General features: G+C 39.4%; 1 protein-coding gene across 1 annotated transcript in view; it reads left to right on the top strand.

Moving 5' to 3' along the window:
- Kpna5 (karyopherin subunit alpha 5) overlaps positions 1 to 25,840 on the top strand; it is a 67,275-nt gene that overhangs the window by 40,443 nt on the left and 992 nt on the right. The window contains exons 11-18 of the mRNA XM_019210796.2: positions 1,696 to 1,823; positions 1,895 to 2,373; positions 3,182 to 3,370; positions 8,373 to 8,500; positions 12,474 to 12,652; positions 15,038 to 15,228; positions 18,487 to 18,671; positions 18,867 to 19,054. Coding sequence (XP_019066341.1) covers positions 1,696 to 1,823; positions 1,895 to 2,373; positions 3,182 to 3,370; positions 8,373 to 8,500; positions 12,474 to 12,652; positions 15,038 to 15,228; positions 18,487 to 18,516 — 1,324 coding nt within the window. The 3' untranslated portion in view covers positions 18,517 to 18,671; positions 18,867 to 19,054. The remainder of the gene's footprint in view (positions 1 to 1,695; positions 1,824 to 1,894; positions 2,374 to 3,181; positions 3,371 to 8,372; positions 8,501 to 12,473; positions 12,653 to 15,037; positions 15,229 to 18,486; positions 18,672 to 18,866; positions 19,055 to 25,840) is intronic.

Here is a 25,840-nt window from a genome sequence, read left to right on the forward strand (position 1 = left end):
AACACCTGTCCCAACAGGATTTCTCCATCGCAGTCAGGGTGCTCCCTTGTGTCAGAGGTAGAGCGAAGACTGAAGAGGCACAGGCCCTGATTTCCTAAAACATTCTGGGGCTTAAGTGCTGGAGTACGGAAGCCTTAGCACAGCCTCCCAAGTGCATGGGGGAAGCTACTTTCCAGCAGCAGGGACCAGCATGGCAGCCAGAGACCCGCTGCTCCTGGACGCTCATGAACCCTTCCTGAAGAGCCCAGTGACATCCCTTAAGCCTCGTGTGCTCCCAAGCCTTCTGCCTCGTGAAGCAGAAATACAGCCATTGCTATGATTCCAGGAGACACAACTGGAATTTCTCAAGCTTTCAGTGAGGAAAACAACCACATCTGGCACAGAATCTCTTCCAAATTCACCCCTTTCTCTCTGCTTCAAACACTTTCAGCCCCCATCCCAGCCTCCAGTTTACCTTCGTGCGCAGATTCCTGCTCTCTGCACTGTCCTTGGCACACAACTCTTTGAAATTTGGGAAGCTTTTCCTGTTTGAGAGGGGGAAACAGTGAGGAGGAGTTGCAGAATAATAGGAGGTGTGAGTTCAAATTCATTTTATTTGAGAACCTAAAGGACACAGACTGCCCGAGTGAGCGTTTCGAACTGGGATCCATTAGCACGTAAGGGAGTCACCGGACCGGGACAGGACCTTGCATTTGACCCCCTGGGCCTCCTCCCGGTTTCAGCTGACTGGCAGTTTTGGCAGTTTTGGCAGTTATGGATTCAGTTCTGTTGCTGTCTAGTGTTCACTTACAGACTCGTGCAGAGCTGTGCCTGGTGGTGAAGTAACTGCTATGGCTGGTGTCTAGATGTCCCCTCAAAGCCCCATGTGGTCACAGGTCAGGCTTCTGAGAGGTGGCTGGATCGAGAGCGTGTCATGCTGGGATCAATGGCGTGTGCCTACTGCATTAGTCCACTCACGGGTTGGCTCACTTGTGGGTGTGCGTAATGGGAAGGCCCACCCTGGCTGAGTGTTGCCCTCCCGAATGGCATGTACCCGGGACAGAGTACGAGCGACAGGAAGAGGGCTGCTGTTGCTTGCTGCTTGCTGCTGCATCCTCGCTACTCTGCTGGTTTGTTTTCTTTGGCCTGCCCTGCCCTGCCCTGCCATCCGCTGTTTCTCCTCTTCAGTGCTCCTCTGCCATTCTCCCCGCCTGGAGCCTGCCAACTTGAGACTGACTCTGCATACTCTGCGGCAAATTAAACCTTTCCTACTTGAACTTGGGGTGTCGGGTATTTTGTCTCAGCAAAGAGAAAAGTAACTAAGGCAATGACCTGAGACAGAAACCCTGGCCTGAGAAGGCAGGGAAGCTCAGGCATCCCACCTACAAGGCCACTACGACCCTCTGTGTTCTCGGCTTCCCAGCCCCTCCGGGGTCCTGTAGGAGGTAGAGTCAGATCTATGATGATAGAATGGCCCTAGTGTGCCCTGGTGTCGGCATGGAGAAAGCCAGGCTCACCTGGGTACTTCTCCCCAGGTCCTGCTCAGCCGATGTACCGGTGTGCTCCGCAGAGCAGAGATGATGGCATGCAGTGAGGAGAAGTTCCTGAGCCTTAGGCACTCCTAGGAAAGAAGGAAGGGAATCTTGTGTGGAGGGAGGGACAATGGGAATTCAGCCTGCTCCAGTTTCAGCCACCTCAGCTGCCTTTTCCCTCCAGGCAGCCGTGGAAGGGACTAACTGGGCCTCAGCGACAGCACTCTCAGGGAGGAAGGTTTCAGTTAAACTCAAAGAAGCGGCTCAGGTCAGATGACCGCACCCCCACACCCACATCACAGGCGGGTCTAGGTCAGGGTGCCCACGACAGGCAGGGACCAGGGACCACACAGCATCTTAGGGACCATGCCTACAATCCTAAGAGCTGATGGAGGAGAGGCAGATGGCAGATCTCCAGAGGAAATGGCCAGTGCCCTCTCACACTTACCCTGGCCACCTGGATCCAGTGCTCCAGCACGCTGGCCCTGTCTCTAGCCTTCATGCTGGAGTCCCCGAGGAAGGAGGTGATCACACATTCGGCCACGAGATTAAAATGTGTGACGGTGGCCTGAACGGTGGGCTCCAGGTGTTCATTGCCCGTTGTGTTTCTGTGGGTCCAAACGGAGCCCAGGCATTCCCAGGGCACCACTTTCTTGAACAGCTCCTGTGGAGGAGGACAATGTCACCTGGGCAGAACCCACCTCAGAGAGTCTATGGCTTCATCCGACAACAGGCAGGGGGCTGTGGCCTGAGTTGCAGATCAGGAAGCTGTAGATATGGACAGAGACTTCTGCAAATGGCTGAGGTTTGTCTACTGCCCATGGGTGATGGCCTTAGTCATGACCCAGGACTTGGCACTGATGTGAGAATCAGGGGCAGTTTCTCCGTGTCCATCCTTACAAACCTCCAGCACTAGCACAGGACTCCGTCCTGCCAATTCTGAGGTATTGTTTGATTTCCAACCTCGCCTGCCCTCTGCTCCTTTCTCCAGGTCCCTGGCCCATTCCCTGTGCCAGCTGTGACTGGGGTCTCTGTCTGGGGGTCTGCTGTAGAATTGGTGCATCTCAAATGCCTACAAAGTGATAAGGCTGGCCAGGTCTCCTGGGACGGTGGCAAGGCGACACATGCACCCGCCTGCACCTCAGTGAACACTCTCCTCTACCAGTTGGGCCGAGTCCTCACCCTGTGTTCCATTTGTCCAATCGCAGTGGACCCTCTGGGCGCTCTGTGAAGCGGGTACAGGGGTGCCCTGTCCTAGTGTCTACATCCACACGAGGCCAGGAGTGGCTCGGGGCTGAGATGAGCAGAGGTGACGCAGTTTGTAGAATGAGGAACCTTGATCTGGTAATCTGGGAATGTCAGGACTGAGAAGGTCCGTGCCAGAAGAGTGGGCTACCCTTGCCCTGGCCCATAGAGCTCAGCTGCTCACCGCGTCCATCAAGGTCAGCTGTTCTGCCAGCAGCTTGGGAGAGAAGGCCAAGAGCACCTTCTGCAGGGATCCGCCCTTCTCAGCCGCAGAAGACACACCGGAGTGCTGTGGAGTTGGCTTCTGCTTCTCTCCTGTCTCCAGAGGAGGCTCTTTCTCTGGTGCTGGCTCTGGCTGCAGAGCTGGCCCGTGTTGCTCCGGATATGGAGCAGGAGCTGCAAGGAGGAAAGCTGGGCAGTGTTAGTCACTTCCCAGTGACCTGTCAGGCACAGAAGAGACATCCCTGCAGTTCTGGGAATCCGAGTGCCCAACCAAAAGCCACGGAAGCCTTCCAGACTGCTGCATCCCTCACCTTCCGTTTCTGCCTTGCAGGGCTCTGGATGCTCCCCGTGAGCAAGGCGAAGGAGCAAGGGAGGCTCCACGTCTGCTCCAGGTGAGTTCACCTGCACGCGGGCCTCTTGGATCTTGAATTTGGGAATGTACGGCAGATGGACCCATTCTGGACGGGTGTCCAAAACGTGCGCGATGGTGCTGGGGAGAGATGGAGGAGCAGCAGAGTCAGAGGCCCGGCCTTTGCTTCCACCCTGCCCGTGTGAGACACCGTCTCGTCTTGCCTGGTCCTCCCCTCTCTGTCCAGAGGACAAGCCGAGCCTGCCCGAGCCCTCTGTGACTGTCCTGGCTTCGGTAATTTTAACTGTCTGGGTCTGCACTTCATATGCACATTGCTTTCTGAGTGAGGCAGGCACAACTACGCACCTGAGCGCTCCGGGCTGCGCTCCGGGCAGATTTGAGAGCAGTGTGCTGATCCCAGCTCTAGTCTGGGCCCCTGCTTCTGTAGCTGGGATGGGTGTGTCGGTGTGGAGGAGGACAGGCCACACTGAGAGCCGGTGTGCTGAGGACGAGCCTTTCAGGTGCCGTCTCTGAGCCCCACCCTCCCTTCTCCTTTGCAGGGAAGCCAAACTTCCATCCCTAGCATCATCTGACTAACCTCCTGCCAGAGAAGCCCCAAGACCATGTCTCTCCTGTAGTAATCACCAGATCTGTGAGCTCCAGGGTCCTGTCCTTCTGTCCTCAGCCGAAGGCCTCATATCCATCCCCCATTTCTGACCACTCCTGTGTTCTGAGGGTCCACCCACTGTATAACTGGTCCTGGACTGTGTCTTGTGAAATCTACGGGGATTGTCTGCCTCCCTGAATAGAGCTGCGGCCCGGTAGTTATTGTCTTTGTTCATAGGACTGGGCTATGAATCTAGAGAAGTCCCTGCACAACACAAAGGTTATGTGGTCACAGATTGAGTGCATTCACCCCCCAGATGCCTTTCCCTAATATGTGGCTTCCCTTCTGCACACAAGGCTCCCTTGCTTAGTCTGCCTACAGGAAAAATACCAGCTAGAATAAAACCTAAAGATCCCTTGGAAGCTGGAAATCATATCTGCTTTTTGCATGTGTTTTAAACGTGGATGGATATGTGGTATTGAGGCACGGGGCAGAGAAGTTCTTCAGTGGAGTAACAGAGAAAAAAAATAGAGGAAGGACAGCCTGCCCAGAACCCTGTGTACAGACGGAGGCAGTGGGTACCAGCCTGCCACGTCTTAGGCCCGTTTATCCCTGCCAAAACCCTGTGAGCCTTATCCCCTTACCACCCCACTTTCAGAGGAGGACGTCGGCGTCCGAAGAGCTACAGTGACATTTCCAAAACACAGTGCGAGGGGATAGACACTCACCCACTGAAGAGCTTCGCCACAGAATATGGGACAATGTCAAAGTCCCAGCATGAACGCAGGAAGGTGGTGAAGTACGAGATTGGTCTCATTGGGGAGGATGGCACCAGCAACCCCACCAACTGCTGCTGTGTGCCTGCCTGGAGTGTTCGCATCATGCAGGCCTCTTCCAGGTTCAGGGTGGATTCATTTCCACACTAGAGAGAACAAGGAGACACACCCTGAACCACCAGAGGCCTGGGATCTGGAGCTCAGACGAGGAGGACTCGAGTGCTCATGTTTGTGCCTAGAGAGGGCAGGTGTGTCTCATGACAAGGATTCAAAATGGAATTCAATGTGAGGCCAGAGAAGGATAAACAATAGTATCTTCAAAGTATCTTTAAGGTATTTCGTTAGCTGTGGAGCAGCAGCACCTGCCTTCCCTAATAATCTGCACGAAGAGATTATCCCACTGAGTCCTCAGAAATGTCCCCAGGGTGGAGATGAGAAAACCAATGTTTCTGGATGACAAGTGTCTGCTCAGTGACACACATGTCAGAAGTGAGAAACACCAGAGCTAGTAGTGTATGAACTTCCCCCTGAGGCACTTGATGTGTGGTCTGCCCCTGACACAGACAGGAAAGGTCTGGGGAAGCTGCCTTTCCTCCCCACCGTGAGGACAGAGCCTGGGCCAAAATGATAGGAGAACCTGTGAGTGTGTGTGTGGGTGTGTGTGTTACCAGGGATCGAACTCAGGACCTTGCCAGGCAGGCACAGCATCACTGAGCTACATCCCTGGCCCAGGAGAACCCTTTTGACGGAAGCAGCACTGCTGTTTTCCCTTAGGTTAGGTTAAGGGGAGTCTTGAGAATCAGTTACCGAAGCCCCAGTTCCCTGTGTGTCTTTCACACAGATGTTGGGAGATGCCAGGGTGGCCTCAGAGGAAATCATTCTGGCAAGCACCTTGACATGTGGCCTCTGGAACTGTGAGCAAATATACTTCTGTGCCGTTGTGTTCTGACAGCCTTGGAAAACTGACACCTCCTATTGGGTCACGCACAGACTCTGCCTCACGGCCGAGATGGAATGGAGTTAAGTCCCACCTCATCCCACCGGTAGTAGAAGGATGGCCTTCTGCCAGAGTTTACCTTTCGTATTGGAATATTATGCAGCCATGTGAGGGCACCGCTGCTGACCTGGTGGGGCTACAGTCACCTCTTCCGGAGATGACACTGCTGACGGGTGCAGAGTAGCTTAGCACATTTTTGTGTGTGTGTGAGCGTGTGTAACTGGCACTCTTTGTGGAACCTCCCTTGTGAGAGTTGAAATCTGTAGAAGGCCTCAAGGAGCATTGGAATTTACTGCACACGGGGTACTTAGAGCAGTTGGTTAAAAGCAGTGGTACTAAACCAGGACACTCATGGCTTGGTTTAAAGGGAAATGATTCAGAAAATGTTTTCTCTGATATTTCTGTGAATATGTGATATGGAACTTTGCACCTATTTGCGTTTCAGGGGGAATAAATAACGAAGGCCAGGTTTGTTTGGGGATGGGACTGCAGCTCATTCCTATGGTAAGGCCCTAGGACACCACCCAGGTGGGTCCCCTTTCTTGGATCTTGGTCCTGGGCCCACGCTGGTTGTGCTGAGTCCTCACCTGTAGAGACCCTACCATGCTCACTTGCACCCTAGACGAACATGGGCCACTGTTGGTCTTACAGTGCTGCTGCCTTTGGTTCCAGGAGGAAGAGTTGTCAAGAGGCTCCTTGGTGATCTACATGGAGCTCTGCAAAGAGAATGCCCAGCATTTGGGCCAAAAGTTGTCATTGCCCCTCCTGGCTGTCCCCACCGAGCACACTCCATAGAGAATCTCTCCAAATCGGGGTACATAGAGTGTATATAATGTATATAATCTTCAGGCAGAGAAGATGTAAGATCACAGCTCAAGATCAGTGGACTAACCTCTGAGCAGACAAAGTAGACTGCAGTGATCCGTGTACTAGTAGTCCTCATTGTTTGCTGTACTTGCAGCCATGAAGTGGGGTGGACAGGACAGAGTTCTGACACCTAACAGCCTGCCCCTGTCCAAGCAGGCCCCCTCACATAGCCTGAGCCCAAGGGTGAAGGACTGCCCATAGGAGTCACGGGTGGGGCTGGCCGCCTGTTGGGGCCCTGGGCTGCCTGTCTTACTTGTGGGTTCCTCCTGAACATTGTCTGGAAACATCTGCAGCAAGAGCTGAGCCAAGACCTGAAAAGGCTTGGATTCTGGTCCTTTTTGTGGCTAGACCTTCAGAAAGTGGGAAAACAGCAACAACTCATCTTCTCCGCTTGACTGTCTCCCTCCAAGTGATCAGCACAGGAGACAGTTTCAAAGTGTGGGTGCTTGGTTACCAGAGTTCCAAGGTTTGTTGGGTTCTAACACCAAGGAAGTGAAGTCACATCCTCAAAGTTCCTTTAGAGTTAGGGTGAGGATATGGCCTAGGATGAAGGAGCAAGATGCAGGTTAGGTTGAGGTTTTTGTTGAGATTTTGTTTGGTTGAGGTTTAGAATTAGATTTATGGTTATATTATGGCTGAGGGTGAGAGATTAAGTATTAGAAATTGGGCTTGTATTTTAAATTTTTATTTATTTTTATTAGTACATGTTTGAAGTACCTGCACTTCACAATCATTTGAGGAGTGGGCACCTGTACACAATACAAGTTGAAGGGTGGGGGATTTATTTAGCTCAGTGGCACAATGCCTGCCTCACAAGCACAAGGTCCTGCGTTCAATTCGCAGTACCACAAATAAATAACTCATGATAAGGGGGTGAAGGGAGGGCAGGGACAAGGGGAAAAAGTGATAACCAAGACTTGTCATGTAAAGGTACAAAATCCCAATAATGAATGTAACTGTACTGTGTACCTAAAATGTACCAATAAACTCAATGAGGAAAAAAAATAGCTCATGATAGTGCTTGATTCTTTTCTAATCTGCCTTCTCTTCCCTCCTGCCTCCCTCTCTCTTCTCTATATCCTCTTTCCCTTTTTTTGTTCTTGTTACTGTTGTTATTCTTATCTCATGGGTATGACAAATAATATTTACAAGTAGGGCCGGAGTCAATTAGAAAAGAAGCCTGCTGGACTATTTCTAACATAACTGCTGGAAACAGAGCTCAGATCCAGGTAACATTCTGAGACTAGAACAAGACTGTCTTACGATGCCAGTGTATCATGAGTCAGCATTTATCAGTGATGTATTTCAGTGAGTTATTTAAAAAGATTATTTAAAAAATAGATTCCTAAAAAGTATTTAGTAACATTTATCTTTAGTATTGTAGTGAGTATTATATGCATAACCTCACATAGTACCCAACATGTAGTGATTAATCTTTAGAAAGGAACTGCCCTTCATTAGTTTTAAATTAGGCAATGATCTCCCTTTTAGAATTTTCATTGATTTATGAGAGTTTTGTCAAGCTCATTAAGTCAGTGAGTGCTTATCCATTTTGATCAGTCATATTCCTGTGCTTTATCATCTTTAAAATTATAGCCCACCATTATTTAAAAAACTAATTTTCCTTTTAAAAAAGAAAAATACATGAAGGTTTACTGACAGATTAGGCATAAAGTGTTTTCAAAGATAATTCCAGAAGCCTTGGTATTGTGAAGTCACTCAGTTTCAGTATTCTTATACTTGACAGTATTTTAAAAACTCTGCACTGGCTATGCTTCATCATTTTTCTTATTCTCAGGCTATTATAGATGCAAGTATTTTTCCTGTTTTGATTGAGATTCTTCAGAAAGCAGAGTTTCGCACCAGAAAGGAAGCAACTTGGGCAATAACTAATGCAACCTCAGGAGGGACTTCAGATCAAATAAGGTGTGATGCAGGGTTTTGTTTTTTGTTTTTTTACAGAAAATACCATTTTCATTTTTTATATTTTAAATTTTTATTAGTATGGTTTATATTTGCCATACAGAATGATCACATTAATCGTAGGGAATTTGTACCTGTATATAATATATCTTAATTTTTCCCATCCCCCTTCAACCCTTCCCCTTCCAGAACATTTACAAAAGTTTTATTTCCATTTCCATTTTTTTCCTCCCATTCTTTTTTTTTTTTTTCAATTCCTTCCCTCCCTCCTCCCTCTTTTCTTGCTCCCCTGCCCTTTGAACATCTTCTTCTTACTTCCCAATGTCTATCTTCTGTTTTGCTCCTTATTAACCCTTTGGATTTCTCACACAAGGGAAACAATGCAATATTTTTCTGATTTGTTTCACTTAACATTATGCTCCCCCCGCTGAGTACTGGGGAATCATCGAACTCAGGAACTTGAGCTTGCGAGGCAGGCATGGTTCCACTGAGTTAAATCCCTTCCCCTCACTTAACATTATGATCTTGAAGTGCATCCATCTGTCAAAAAATGTCACAAGTTTATCCTTCTTTATGGCAGAGTAGTACTCCTTTGAATATAATTACATTTTCTTAAGGGGTGATAGTTTTTTAAACTTCTCTTTAAGTATAAATGAAACTGTTTGAAATTGATGAAGTATCAGTTCTATATCAGTTTGATAGGTATTTTGTTTTTTGGGGGGCGGGTACCAGTAATTGAACTCAGGACCTGTGCTTGTGAGACAGGTGGCAGAACCCCTGAGCTAGATCCCTGGCCCTGATAGGCATTTTAAATATGAAATAACAGCATTTGTTATTTGTTCATTCTTAGTAGTTTTTAAAATTTTAAATTTAAATTCTAGCTAATAATCTCCATGGCAGGATAGAGACTAAAAATCTGAACAGGGAATAGCCTATGTTAATTTGCACAAAACTATTATGGGCATTAGATGTCTTCTAAAAAACTAAAGTAAAAGAATTGTTTAACTTGAATATATAGAAATGACTAGTACAATTTAATGTCTTATTAAAAATAAATTGAAATATTTATTTATTTAGAGATGTTCTACTCCTAATCAGTTGTTAACCTTACCAGTGGATGTCACTTTCATTTCTTTATACTGGTTATCTCTTCTTATATATTAGCTTTTTGAATGTAGGCCTTTTATTGTTTATTTTACTGACAACATAAGTAGTAGTTAAATGGGCATTTAGATCAGCCTGGTTTAAAAGTCTTGTTCTTTTAAAAAAGTTATGTGGTCTTGACAATGTCACTGAACCTCTCTTGTCAGTATATTCATTTTTAAAACTGCATTTAGTAACACATATTAACTTGTGAAATTTGTATATTTTACTACAGTGTCTAAACATTAAGCTCTCAACTAAAGTTAGCTACAATTGCATTATTTGTGATCATGATAATTTTTATCAGCATTGATTCCTTGCTCTTGTTTTCTAGCATGTACTTTCAGTCTTTTTATCTTCTGTAGGGAGGTTCCACATTCCCCTCTAATGAAAGTCCAACTTCCTGCAGAATCTTATTCTGAATATTTCTCAGTGAAACTCAAGTTTTTTTACATTTCTTGAAGTGACTATTTAGGAAATACTCTCTAATGACTATTTGATTTTTTAAATTGATAAAACAAGAAACAAGCTTGGCCTGGTGACAAACACCTGTAATCCTGGCACTTAGGAAGATTGCTCCAAGTTCGTGGCCAGCCTGGGCTACACAGTGAGCTCAGGCCACCCTGGAGTACATAGCAAGACTATATCTCAAAATTAGAACAAAACAAACAAACAAAAGGAGCCAAGTTAGAATATTATCCTACAAATCCAGGATTTTGAAATCTCCCTATTGTTAGATCACTGTTAATGCTTTCATTTGTACCTCAGATTGTATATTGTATTGTATATACTGATGTCATCTTTCTATGATTTTTTTTTTCTTTTGCATCAGTGGGGATTGAACACTGAGCTACATCCCCGGCCCTTTTAATTTTTCAATTTGAGGCAGAATCTCACTAAATTGCCCACATAGGATTTGAATTTGTAACTCTCCTGCCTCAGCCTCCCAGGTACTGGGATTAGATATGTGCCACTGGGCCCTAATGTCTGCTTTTCATTTTTTATCCTTTCTCATTGCTTTAGTCAATCTTTCTACTTCATTTGTGTCATGAGTATCAGTAATGAAACAAAATATTTGTTTTCTTGTATATTTTTTAATGCTCCTGTTATTTTTGTCTGCTTTTGGTTGAAAGGTTGTCCATCTGTAAAGTTATATTTTTTCACTTTATTTTTCAGTACCACAAAAAGATATTTTTATGATTACATCTATTCCACATAGTATTCCTCATACTTATTGTTATGGATCAATTGTCCATACAAAGCTGATTATCTTTCAAACCATTCACTCTGTATTCGGAAAGAGAATTTCTTGATCTCAGGTATCTTCAGCGTACATACCACAGGTGATTGTTCAGTGCCTGAGCCACTCATTTTAGCTATGGAGGTATCAGTGGGTGTCAGTTGCTTTTATGGATTGTATTTCTTTTACCCTCATAGCTGTGAGAGAGGTTTTTGACTCTTGTGCTTAACATGAACTTACAGAAAGTGTGAAAACAACTAATAACAGAAAAGGGACAGCATTAGGAAATGGAGTATTTTGTGAACATTATTCATAAACATTACAACATGGCCTGTTTTATTCCTAGAGGTCTTCTGTACTTGTGAAACACAGTGAATGCTGTGATTGCTTTTGTGTGAAATTTCCTGAATTTAATTCAGATGTCCTTTTCCTTTTCCATTTCTTCAGCCTCATGTGACCACTCAGTGTGTATATAGCTCTTTTAAAAAGCCCCCCACAGCAAACCCAGTCTTACAGTGTCTGTATGCACTGTATGTTTGTTACAGTGTTTGTATACACAAACAGATAGATCCAAGTACCACTGTGCCTGTATTTATATTCTTATTTGCAATACTATTTATTGATAATCATTTTATTTTAATTTTTTATTGAGTTTATTGGTACATTTTAGGTATACAGTAGTTACATTCATAATTGGGATCTTGTACCTTTACATGACAGGGCTTGGTTCTCATTTTTCCCCTTGTCCCCGCCCTCCCTTCACCCCCTCCTCCTCTCCACATTTACAAACATTTTTATTTCCATTTTTTTCATTTTCTCATATTTTTCTGTTCCCTTATTACCTTTTCTGTACCCTTCCCACTTTCCCTACACCTTTAGCCCTTTTCTTCCTATTTCATATTGTCAGTTATCTCATTAGGATTATTGATAATTTTATTTTAAATTAGAATAAGAGAATACAGGTTTTCAAAGTCATATTTTATTTTGATACGTCTTTGTAGTACATAATAATTACATTCATGGTGGATATTTGGTACATATATATGACATATGACATTCTTAATTCTGTTTTAATCCCCTTTCCTTGCCCCCCTTCCCCTCCATTTCTTGAAACCCCCCACACACATATTATATATCTATTCATTTGTAGTATAAAATGATATGTTCCATATAGTGGGTACATGCACACGACAGAACCCTCCCTCCTCTTTTTATCTTACATCCCTCCCCTCCCTCCACCTCTGGATTACCTTCTCATATGCTAAAGATTTATCTTATTTTCTATTCTTTTATTTTCTTCTTTATTTAAATAAAAATTTAAATGTTCGGAATGATTAAGTTGTTTTTTGTCTGTTTGTTTGTTTGTTTTTTGGTACTGGGGATTGAACTTGGGTCCTTACGCTTTCAAGGCAGGCCACTGAACCGCTGAGCTAAATCCCCAGCCCGGGAATGATTAAGTTTTTATAGGAATACTTTTCTCAATTGTTTATATAAACATTTCATCATGAAGAATATTTTTGTATCACTGTTATTGTGTTTAAAGTCATTTTAAATCTTTGTTCCTTACTTCTCTCTTTGAAAAATTATTTGAAGGTATTTGGTAGCCTTAGGCTGCATTAAACCACTTTGTGATCTTTTGACTGTTATGGACTCCAAAATAGTTCAAGTGGCTTTAAATGGACTTGAAAATATATTACGTCTTGGAAAACAAGAATCTAAGCAGAATGGAGTTGGCATTAATCCATACTGTGCTCTCATTGAGGAAGCATATGGTAAGTGGTCAGTTACGAATTTAAAATAAATCAATTCTTAATGATCTGCCTTTAGCCAGTTTTTCCTTGATTCCATAAAAAGTTTTGTTGTAGGGCCGGGGATTTAGCTCAGCGGTTCCGTGGCCTGCCTTGCAAGCGCAAGGACCTGAGTTCAATCCCCGGTACCAAAAAAAAAAAAAAAAAAAAAAAAAAATTTGTTATAAAAAGCACTGTAATTTTTAAAATGTTTTCTGTTACCTTATTTTCATGATTTAACATTTTTTTGCATTATCCTTATGTGTAAATGCTTTATATTGGTTTAATAATAGTATGTCTATTTTTGTCTTGTACTTTGTAACATTTTGTAGAAATTTTACATTTCTCCATATTTTGACGATTTTAGTAGCCATATGTTATCTCACAGGAACATTGTATGTGCTTTCAGCTGTACCATGTGCAGTCTTAGCCATACACTTATAGCTGACCAATAGTTTGTTTCCAATTATTTACTCCTTTTTATATACCAAAATATGCATCTTTCAGCATATAAATTCGCTTCTTCTGTTAAACTAGTATTTTGGGATGCACTTTGAGGGTCCTGGGGGCAGACTTTGTTTTTGGCACATCTCACTTTGCTTTCCAAGGCCTGTTGCTGACAAGTCACTACTCCCTTGCCTTGTGAATATGCTGCACAGCCTCATGCTTGTTTGAGCAGATGTGAGCTGATATGACCAGATTGCATTTTTTTTTTTATTTCTTGGTTTATTTCACAGTGTGGTATATATTTTCCATGCATTACTGTATTCCTAATCAAAATCACATATTTATACCTTACCTACTCACCTATTTGAATGTTTTATAAAAATTTGAATTTTTATAGTTACTTTTGATACAGCTTTTCTCCCGGCCTAATTTTTTTAGTTTAATAAAATAAACTATACTTGTTTATATTTAGTAAATGGATCTCCTGTTTCTTCAGTTTATAAAGTTATTGTCCTCATGGAGATGTAGTGAAAAAAAATTATTTTTATTGGCCAGATTTTTCTGATTGGATCCTTAAAATATTTAAATTAACTCAAAAGGAATTTGTTTTAGGATAAGTATGAATCTACATAGCTTTTTCATGTACATTATTTGTATTAATACTTTTCTGCGTTAAGTATTTTAAGTCCTCTTATACTGTATGCTGATTCATTTTTATTTATGATTTTTTGTGAAACCCGGGCTGTCACATTGTTTTTATTTCTAATTATATTTGTTGCTGATTAAAACATTACATAAACATAACATACTAATCACTGGTTTTAAGAATATTTTCCTTACCACAGTCATTATTTTGACCCCGACATACACTGATGTTTGTGTTATTCTTGTCACTGATATTTATGTTATTCTTGTCTATAAGATATGACTGCCTTGCTTATTCTTTCTCATTCTACACTCATATTGAAGTGGCTGTGTAATTAAATGAAATGTATTTCAACATTACCTAGACTGGTGGTGGTAAACCTGTGACACACGTTATTATGTTTTTCTTTTAAGACAAAAAGATGTTGATGCATGAGTTGTTTTTTCTAAACTAAAACCTTGGTATTCAGGTTTAATTGCAGTGTTGGTGCTTCGTGATTAATAAGTGGGTTTTGGGTTGCAATTTGGCACTCAGTCTCTCTAAAAGGTTCCCCATCACTAACCTAGACTTAATGTGTAGAACGTTTTCTTCTAAACAATAAAATAGCATGTTATAGATCCTCCTCATTTCTTCAGAGTGAGGTTTTTCAGTTTCACTTACAGGCTATACTTTTAATCAAATAGTAGCCATGTGTAATATTTTGCTGTGAAAAAAGTCATGAACTTTCATATAATTTACATTTGTTCCATATTCACATTATCTGGCTCAGTATTGGTTTACTTACTTTCCCTATTTCTGCTTTGTTGTTTAGCATAAATATCCTAGAAAGGACTTTTTTTTTGAGACAGGGTCTCACTATGTAGTTCAGGCTGTCTTCAAGCTCATAGTGTTCCTCCTGCCTGAGCCTCCAGAGTGCTGGGATTACAGGTGGGCACCACCACACCCAGGTTGGAAAGGAGTTTTGAAATTCCTTATTCTAAAATTCATTTTACAACTGGAAACTCAAGTACAGAGCAATTGAGTAAACATGGTCAGGATCACAAGGCTAACAAGATGGTTGGGTCTGTGAGCTCTTAGTACTAGGCCTTAGCATCACTTTCCTATACTACACAGCCATTCTTGAAGAAAAAGACCTACATCTTAGCTATTCGTGTGTGCAAAAGTTAATTTGCAGTCCATTGCTAATGGAGTAATGGATGCTGTTGATTTATTATTTTGATTTAAATATATACTGAAAATGTAATAATAATTTGTCATATATGTGCTTTCTTTAACAGGTCTGGATAAAATTGAGTTTCTGCAAAGCCATGAAAATCAGGAAATTTACCAAAAGGCTTTTGATCTGATTGAACATTATTTTGGTGTTGAAGAAGATGACCCCAGCATTGTACCTCAGGTGGATGAAAGCCAACAGCAATTTGTATTTCATCAGCAGGAAGCACCAATGGAAGGCTTCAGCTTTAATTTGGTGGGGAACAAATTAATGTAAAAGAGTTGTTTCAGATTATCTCTTCTTTGTTGCTAGTGACAGAATATTTGACTTCTTTTAGCATAGGACAGAAAAGAAAAATTTGATGCACTTTTTAGAAGCAAAATGAAACAAGTTTCCATTCAGGTGCAACATTTTGTTTTAAAGCTGTTTCGTTGTTGCTTTAGTGTGATTGTATTTATGTCTTTTTTTGTTGGGATTATCTATTTGTGAATAAATACATTATGCAGTTATTTATCTGAAACTTGAAAAGGAGAACTGATGAAGTGTTGCGTAATGGTTCTGAATCTTTTCCATGTATTTTTGGAAAGTGCACAATATCATTACAGCTATTTATAATTGCATTTTCACTGTAAGTCTGACACCCATTCTCTACTAAATCTACCTCTATTTTGAAGCAAAAATTAAAACAAGCTTCAGAAGCATGAAATAATTAAGAGCTAAATTAAAATGTAAAAATATTTATTACCATAAATTATAAATCACTGTGCTATAGGTTATACTTTGTTTAAAAAATTGCAACAGAAAACCTGTAAAATTTATTTGGAAAACTTAGAAGAATCATTGTATTGATATTCAGTTAAAATGTGGCAATTGAAAGAAGTTGTTCTAAATATTGAACATATTAAAATGATTAAAATATACATATTTGTGTTTTAAAGTATAAATGCTATTATAGTACTGTATTTTGTATTTCAACCAAATGTACCATTTTTGAAATAGTTTTATTCACTCTTCATCTAAAAAAGCATTGGGGCAGAGATATTATCATGAATCTGTAATTGTGCTGCATACATTAAATAATACTGTAATTCTTTTTCAGAGCAGTAAAGTTTTACTCTCTGTAATAATGAATTTCAGTACTTGAATGTCAAAAGTATTTCTGAAAAAATCACCTTATGTATTAAACTATTGAATGCTTTTAAAGTTTGGATAGTAAGTGACTATATTAATGAAAATTGTTAAGGGTTCTTTAATATGGTTGAAATCTTTATGAGGATTTTTTCTTTTGGTCATACTCAAGAGGGTCATACTGCTGCTTATTATGCACTAGATTACATTTTTATCAGATTGGTTAATATAATGTGTGTTATGAATTAACAGCAAAATCCTTTTCAGACTATGAAAGTTTGAAAGGCAGGTTCAATAGAAAATTTATATCTATCTATCTATCTATCTATCTATCTATCTATCTATCTATATATGTGTGTGTGTGTGTGTGTGTGTGTGTGTGTGTGTGTATGTATAGATATATATATAATTTATTTATTTACACATATATGTATTTGTCTACGCTTCTCACCCAGTACTGTGCTTGATAGAATTTTCTAAGGAGAGGCACTGTGGAACTCAAGTATTTAATTTATAGTTATATGCAGGCTATTTACATTTCCAATTAAATACCTAGAATATGTATTCAACTTCTAATTTGCAACTCTGATAAGATGGGAGCTAAACAATTTTGGTAAGATTCATAGTCTCTTCTGTTAAAAAAAGATTTCATTTATGATAGCATTTATCATAATTTCTTCTGGAAATCTAGAGGCATGTTATAAGAAGAAAAGTGTATATAGGATACTTTAAATAGTATGACTTTGTAAATTATATATCATGAAACTAAGCTTTAGGCAAGACACTTAAACCTAAGCTATTCAATCCAGGGTTACATGGTGTCTGTAATGCTGACTGCAGCTGCCAATCCTTTATTATTCTGTTATTTAGAGGTTTGTATGTGTGTACTTCTTATAGTAGTGGAAGTTATATAGTTGAGCATAAAAAGGTTTTCTTTTGTATTATGTTATTTGAAAAACAGGGTAGTTCTATTTAAGATTACCAAGTTGATTGTGAATTTATCAGATAGACACTTTTATGCTGCATATGGTTCTGAGAATCAGGTAACAGGATATTCCACTTTTTCATAGCAACTGACCAGGATAATGCACCATAATTGATATATTAACCAGCTGTGCCTGCTTTCGAGGACCCTATAGTCACTGTAATCTTTAAGCCAAATCATTAAAAATATAGTTCTTATAGAGGAAAAATAATACATGTGTTTGTGCATATGCAGGAACACACAGAACTACCTCTTAAGAGAGATTTTAAAATATTTGCCAGTAAAACAAATGTTCTATCTCATAAGTATAGAATATGACCATACCTTTAAACATTTAAATACAAACTTTAATTTCTTGGATCTTTTACTTGAAAAATTAATTTGATTAGATTTGAATGCAAAGAGGACTGGACCAGTTCAGGCCTAGTGAAAAACTTTATTGGGTCAAGCCTAAGAAACACTGCTTTTATTTATTCAGAATGACTACGCTTTTCTAGTATACCCCTCAAAATGCTCCCAATGTATTTTCATTAATCTTCACTGGCCCTTGTGAAAAAAATGTTTTTAACTTTGTAAAGATTTATAGTATTTACATCCATGAGAAACTGTGCCAAATGAAATAAAAATGTGTCATAAAGGGGATTTCAGTTGCAACATTTGTGCAAATGCTAGGAAAGAAAGGGTCCATTTCTTAATTTGGTATATTTTGTCTGAATTTGAATTAACCTGTACGATCATGTTTGTTTTATATTTATAAGTATTTGACTCACTAGCTTTTTTTTTAACTGTAAGTTTCATTTAAAAATATTATTTTCACTAATTTTTAGTGTCATTTGTTCACTTATTGGTAACACCAGAATAAGAAAAAGATTAAAAAATAATAAAATCTGCTGGCACAGAAATAATATATCCTTTGGTAACATAAAACCTATTTGCAGTTAAAAATAGATTTATTGGGTAAAGAACTAAATGCATTTATTACTTCTGCCTTTTTTTTCTTCTTACAAAGGATTGTGAAAAAAAATAAATATAAAAAAATTGTAATGAAGTTTTGTTGGTATTCTAAATTCAGCAATCTGCTGGTTACTCAATTGTGAAACTGTGAAACCAAATTGTTAACCTATATTTTAGTTCATAGCATTACTGTTTTATGAAATGTCACATGTTAGGAACCAATATAATAGGACTCTGGAAGGGTAATATGCCTTTAAATCCTGACTGAGGGGAGGATATTCTTACCTAACTAAACCAACACTCAAGCAGTATACAATATTATGCAATATTATGAAATGTTACAACAATATGTTAAAAATAATAAAATGCTATTTTACAATTGTATATGCCTATAAATGTGTGTTTGATTTTTTGTTTCCACTTATGATTTCATTTATTCCCAACAGGGAGCAAAGAAAGATGCCATTATTGGTTAACTTTTCATCTACTTTATAAAACCAACAAACTAGATAAAATGGAACCATTGAAAATACTTAAACCAGGCAGAAAAGAGTTAAAAGACCAAAAGAGAAGGGAAGAAGGAACAAATAACAAGATGGTGGATCAATATTCAACTGCTTCAGCAATCACAGTAATTACATTTTAACAGTCATTAACAGACAAAATAGAGATAAGGTTCATAGGTAGCTCTGTCCTCAGCTTTCTGAAGAAACTTCCATACTGTTCTCTATACTAGCTATATTTAATTTAGAATCCCACCAACAGTCTTTTCCGTATCCTCACCAGCATTTGTTGTTTCTTGTCTTTTTCATAATTGCCATTCTAGCTGATATGAGATGGTTTCTCACTGGGGTTTTGATTCTCACTTTGGTGAAGGCTAATGACACTGAGCCCAGTCCTTGAGTATACATCTAACAGGCCATGGAAAAGAATCACACCAGAGGGACACCTGCATTCCCATGTTTAGTACAGCACTGATTGCAGTAGCTGGGGTGTGGAATTGGCACTTTGCAGGTAAGCACTGGGGGAAAATAACTGTACAGGTTTGCTTTTAAACTGGAAAGGAGTTACAGGACAGTGTTTTTCTCCTGAGGCCACTCCTTTATAAGTACTCATGCCATTTAAACTGATGGAACCCAAAATATTCCTGGTCGTGTATGAGCTCTAAAACAATTATTTCCCTTTGTCCCTTGGAATTGAGGCAAAGGGGCTTCTTTTAATGTCCTGGGATACTGGTCACACAAGGTCAAAGATACCTAGCTGATGATTCCGGGACCTCTGGGACAGTCTGTGTGGCCCTATTAACTTGGGTAATAAGTTTCTCCAGCGAAACCTGCTTGTCCTGACGTAGCCTCACAACTCTCCCTTACCTCGGGATTTCTAAGGTCTCCCAGGCTTTCTCTGCTTTACCCTGCAGTCTTGAAGTTCACAGGAAGTAAAGTGAAGTACACATAGCTTCTCAACTAATTTGTTGCCTGTTTCACAAGTCACACTGCCCACTACCTGATGTCTCCTGTTTGTTTCATGTTTTGTCTGGTATTTTACTTGTTTCAGGGTAGTAAATACTTACTGTTACATTTTGGCCAGAAGTAGATGATAGCATACTAATCCATAATGTTCTTTTAAAAACCTTTTTTTCATTTCTATTTTTATTAGTACAAGTTCGTAGTACATAATCACATTTACCAAGGCGATATAACAAATAGCTATTTTTATATCCCTTCCCCTTTCTCCACCACCCTTTATAATAAAAATCTGTCGAATATGGGCTTTGATCCCTTTTACCATTTCTAATACTATTTTCTGCCTTTTTAACCTCAACGACTTCCTAAATTCCTAAGTTCTGTCGATCCTCTCTTATTTTACTAGTTTTTGCCTTTAATTTTATAATTACCATCTTTTACTCTGGATTTTTCTATAGTTATATATTTTTCTTCAGAATGTTTAAGATATTCTACAACTTCTCTAAGAAAAGGACTTGTGAGGTTAACCATTGATATTTATGATTAAAAGATAGAAGCTAACTTAAAAATAGGATAACAATTTAAAATAACTTAGGGCTTATTCAAGTTCGAGGACTACTGAGATATTGTTCTTTTTTTTTCTTTTATTGAGTTTATTGGTACATTTTAGGTATACAGTACAATTACATTCATCATTGGGATCTTGGACCTTTACATGACAGGTCTTGGTTCTCATTTTTTTTCCCTTGTCCATGCCCTCACTTTTACCATTGTTCTTTTTCTAATGTTTTTTTGTCATTTCAAAAAATTGTTCTTCCAATTACTGTTCTAGTACTTTATCTTTTTATTAAGTTTCTGGAAATAATATTTCTTGGTTTATTTAACCAGTTTTAAACCTGTCCCACCTAGTTGCATACAATGAAAAGAATAATCAAAGGGACTATGTGCAGTTACCAAATATCGTAGAACTCAGGTTGAACATAAGTTATGGTTTTAAAGATCACTTAATGATTTCGTTCAGCTTCATTTTAATGATATGCACAATGCCCTCATTTTAGCATTCTCTTCAGTAACCAAAACAGCCAAATATCCAGATTAACTGGCATATTTATAAAATGAAATACTACTCAACAATAAAGATGCAGAAACATTATTGGTAGAGGACTCTCACAACATAATGTTGGGAATCCACAAAAGTGCATACTGTGATTCTGTGTAAAGTCCATAAACAGGTAGAATTATTCTGTGGAACATAACGAGAGCAGAAAGGCTTCTGAAGTGCGACTGGTGTCAGCAGTGACAGCAGTGGCTACACGGGTGTCTTCACTGTGCAGCAATCTCTCCAGCTACACTTTCTGTGCACTTGTTAATGGCTGTTATACTTAAAAGTTCACCAAAACACAGAGCCTTTGTGCTTCTTGTTAGCAAAATAAAATCATGTTTCAATATCTTGAAAAATTTTACCTTTTACTGTCGGCTGATAATACAATGATACTCGTGCACACCTCATCACTCAGAATATTATTTAGCTTTAGTCTGTGCAGACACTGCAGCTTCTTCACGCCACTTAGCTTTTTTTGCCAGGTTCCAACTTGTTAAGGATTCATGCCGTTCTGCAGCCTGCAAAGAGAGAGGGAAGAGAAAAGAAAAGAAAATGTGACTCCCTGGAAGAACCTGTATTTTAGTTAAAGGTATATAAGAGATTTTGAGAAAAGCTGCTTAAAACATGTTACGAATTTTATCCAAGAAAAATGGTTCTTTGATATGGAAGAAAAAATCCTAGATATGTCAAAACTACCACCATCCTCTCGGCACATGTAGACATGTTTGTTGGATACAAATAACAAAATACTTTCAAATATTTAAGCTTCTAACAAGAAAGGAAAATCTTTCAGGTATCAGAAATGAAGGTGACTCAGGGAAGGAACTGGTGGGAATAGGAGACTGGAGCCAGGATGGAAGGAAATGGTTTCAGTTAGGACGTTTGGTAAAAATAGTGTCCTTAACAAGTATGGGGTAGGAATTTAATCCCTACAAAGAGGTGAATGCAGGATTTGGATTTTGGTACAGGGTTGAAGCTGAAGAAACTGGGAAAGCATGAAACAACTAAAACTACTCTCACCAGCCTTCAAGGAAAGTAGGCATTTATCTAGAGGGAAAAACCTACTGTCTAGGCCAGGCATGGTGGTGCACCGCATATAATCCCAGCTCTTGGGAGGCCCAGGCAGGGGGATCACTGCAAGTTTGAGACCAGACTAGACTACATAGTGAGTTCAAGAGCAGCCTGAACTGCATAGAGAGACCATCTCAAAAACACAAAACAAAACAAAACTTTGTCTTTCATGTTGTAAATGAGGTAATATACCAACCATTAAAAGACTCCTAGAACCTAGAAAATCTTAGGTTTAGCAGGTAAGCATTTATGTAGGCTAGTTAAAACGAGATGATTGAAGGTTTTTATTTTACATGTTTGCATTTTTAAAAGTTTGCATTGGATGAAGATAATTTTACAGGCTAAGTTATTTTCCAAGCTAACAGAAACAAACACATTTACATTGTAAGCTTATGGGTTCTCATCCCTTCATGAGGTTAGTAGGCTCAGAGTCTCAGGAGAACCTGAGATGCAGAACAACACAATCACAGGATTAGGCGGGATGTTACTGGCTGACTGACTATGCCAAAGAGTGGTGGCTGCTTTGAAATGCAGTGAGCACTACTGAAGAAGACAGCATCTGGCTCTAGTAGATTTCGTTGCAGGTGACATAACGGAGGACCTGAAAAGCTGGAGAGTATCCAGAGAATTCCAACACGGAAGTTGTTAAAGACTGAAGAAAGATAGAGGGATAGTTCCCTATCTCCCAGTGCTGCCGTTGGTGTAAAAAGTGACCAGCAGGTTGAAGATTTGGGGAAGCAGAAAACAAAATTGAAACTTGTCTTCTAATTTTTCCCAAGAGGTTCTGTTAAGAAACCATGCATTAGAGATAGCAGAAGGCCTATTTCTTAACTTTATGCAATAACTGATAGCTCATGATCTGATGCAGCCTGGATAACTTTCATGCAACAAAGTTCTCCTTGTGCAGATTTTTACCAGGTTAAAACTGCCTTGTTTTTGTTTTCATTTATTTTGTTTGTCTCTCTTGGGCACAGACTTGGCCTCAAGTCTGCCTGTGTGCTAAGGAGGGACTTACCTTTTTGGCTGATGCTATCACTGCAAAGCAGGCAATAATTGTGAGTCCAATCATAATATAGCAGACTTTCACCCGAGCTTTGTTCCTTGCAGCATCTATCATTTCAGGCCTAAACCAAGATAGGATTTTATTATATCAACGTAATATGGTTTGCTATGGTATGACAAATGACCGGTATGATAAATAATGATTTAGGTGGTTATTACATAAATTTTCCAGAACACAAATGTTAGATGTGAAAGACTTCCAGGTCTTATTCATTTGAGATTAATACATTTTAGCCACTGTGAAACTACACTATAGAATATTTAGTTTCTAATTGCTCAAAATATAACTAGAGATTGTGAGCTTTGTTCTCTAATGACTGATCAGGGTAAGAGTTACAGCCTATGTACATCTATAAGTCATCTGTGAAAAAAAAGTCACACTTTTCAATTTTGAATGGGATATTTTTAAAAACTCATTTTTAATATTTTTTCCCCTTCTGACCTCCTAATCTTTCCTTGCTATCCCTGCTATTCCCAAAAGTGACTATCACATATTTCATGGGAATGACTATGAGACAAATAGTGTTTGTTTCGTTTTGCTGGTACCGGGGATTGAACCCAGGTCCTTGCGCTTGCAAGGCAGGAGGCAAAACCACTGAGCTAAATCCCCCAGCCCCTCAAAGGGTGTTTTCTTCATAGCTTTTACAGAAACTTTAAAAGAAATGATAAAAATCACAGCAATTTGTTAAAGAAAATGACAAAAAGATGCCTTTATTTTTTGTTATCTGAAATACTAAGTAGTCTTATTTATTAATAATGTTAGAAGCTGTCCAAGATTTTAGCAGTGTTACTTAAAAAGTAGTGTTACAAAAGTAATCATGCTTGTGAAGTTTTAATATTAAAGTAAACTTCAACAATTTGCAGTGATATAAGTGGCAGTTTATAAATATGCATAAAGTACTTGATTCTTGAAAATATATTATTTTCTATAATGAGGGGTAAGGAGTTACCCCCCAAAACAAAGGGAGGAATGATAGGGAAAACTTATAAATAGCACAAACCTATAAAGTGCTACAATGTAAAATGGCTTCTGCTGTCGCTGACACCAGTTTGTTTTGTTTAGCTCAGAACTAACAGGCACTGAAGGCACTAATTGCTGAAGGAGGCATTTGGTCTTACCTGAGCTAACAGGGCACGTCAGGGTCTTGAGCTCCAGTGAAACTGGAGCCACATGATCGAAAGAGTGTCTAAATCAAAGAACCCATTGCTAACATTTGCTCCCCTGACCCTGAACCTATGAACTAGAATAGATAACTAGGCCAATCTGAAAGGTAAACTCCCCAACTGCAAAGAACTGTTACGTCGGGGTTGAAAAGATTATTCTGTGACCGTGTTTTGAACTGTGAGAATGAAATGTAACCACCCACATGAAGTCAAGGCTGTGAAACCCTATAAAAGGAGGAGTTGTAACCCAGTGCGCTGTAGATACAGGCATGGCTTATGTGCATTCGACCCTTATCAATAAGTAAATGTATTATTAAAAAAAAAGAAAATATATTATTTTCAATTTAATGTCAGGTTGTAGTTATATTAGTTTTAATTTCCAGAAAAATAAGTTGCAGTTTTTCTTAAAAATGAAAACCTTTTTCCTTAACTTCTTCACTAGTAAAAAGACCACCAAAACCAATAGGGAGCTGACTTTCCTTAGATTTTAGGCAGAATCATATAGTTTTAAGATGGTGATTGTAAACAGTTTCAATTAGTGTCCACACAGACATTATTAGATTATATTTGTTACTAGCTTTTATTCCAAATGGAGTCTAAAAGATTTGATTTTTTTTTTTTAATCTACCCATCTGGCTTTGACGTTATACCAAATTTAGCACTAAAAAAGAAGACAAAGTACAGTTATTAAATAGAATTAGTGTATGTTACAAAAATTACAGGTAATTTCTCAATTGTCATTAAGAACACAAAAAGTGAAAGCTGTTTTACATTGCAAATTTAATAGTTTAACAGGAATATCCCTCCTGAATAACAATGCATTGAAAAAAGATTGTAGAAAAAAAAATACAGTGAAAAACATTCAAATATTTTTGTTTCTAGCTCAAAACTACAATGCTTTTTATGGGCATCTTGCTCGATGTTAAGTGCTCCTGTTTATGATACTTTTGACTGTGATCATGAAGAAATTAAATTATTTCTGTAAAAATGGTCTCTTTCGACTGCAGCTATGTTAATACAGTATTGGGTATAGTTTCTCGACAAATATTAATTTATTATAATGCTCATTCTTCACTACTCTGCTATAATCTCTACATCCAAAAAAAAATTGAGGGTGGTATTTTCATTTCTGTCTGTTTCTATTTTTACCTATTCATTTAGCTTGTAAAGTATTCTCATTTATCAATTCAAATTTAATAACCAGAGCTTGTGCTAACAAAGACATTCTGAGGCTAACTCATACTTTCAGCTAAGTTTGCAGTTTGGCCTCTACGGATCTCAGGGAAAATAAGTTGTTTCATGGTATTAGAAAATGTCTCTGCAGTTGAATAAATGCAGAAAAAGATTTCAGAAAACCACATTATTTCAAATTGTATGCCTATTTCATATTAAATAACACTGGATCCAAAAAGGAACAGAACTGCTTTAGAAATCATTATTGAGTATACATTTCCCACCACTTTTTCTCACCCATTTATTTGAAATGCTTTTGGTACCCTGTAAACTAACAGCAACAGAACCATAGGCAACATGTGATGGACACGATGTGGGCGCGGTTTCTACAAACTGTTCAGTAGGCATTCACCAATTCCATTGTACAAATATACAAAATATCCGAAATCCTTATTTGACATTTTGGTTTTGGTCTTCTTTTACTTGATCAGTTTTTTGCTTGTTCTTGTGTATTTTGTTCTAGTATTGGGAATTGGACCTAAGGCTTTCCTGCTGTGCTACATCCTCGCCCCATTTTTTACTTTTTGTTTTGAGACAGGGTCTTTCTTGTTAAATCACTAATTTGCCTAGGCTGAACCTGTCATCTTCCTGCCTTAGTCTCCCAGAGTGCTGGGATTATAGGCATGCGCCAACATTCTTGGGGTTGGGGTTTTGTTTTTGCTGCTTCTTTCTCCTTCTCCTTCTCCTCCTCCCCCTCCCTTCCCC

Source organism: Fukomys damarensis, unplaced genomic scaffold, assembly GCF_012274545.1.
Source record: "Fukomys damarensis isolate Sample0158 unplaced genomic scaffold, DMR_v1.0_HiC HiC_scaffold_14, whole genome shotgun sequence".
Classification (NCBI taxonomy): domain Eukaryota; kingdom Metazoa; phylum Chordata; class Mammalia; order Rodentia; family Bathyergidae; genus Fukomys; species Fukomys damarensis.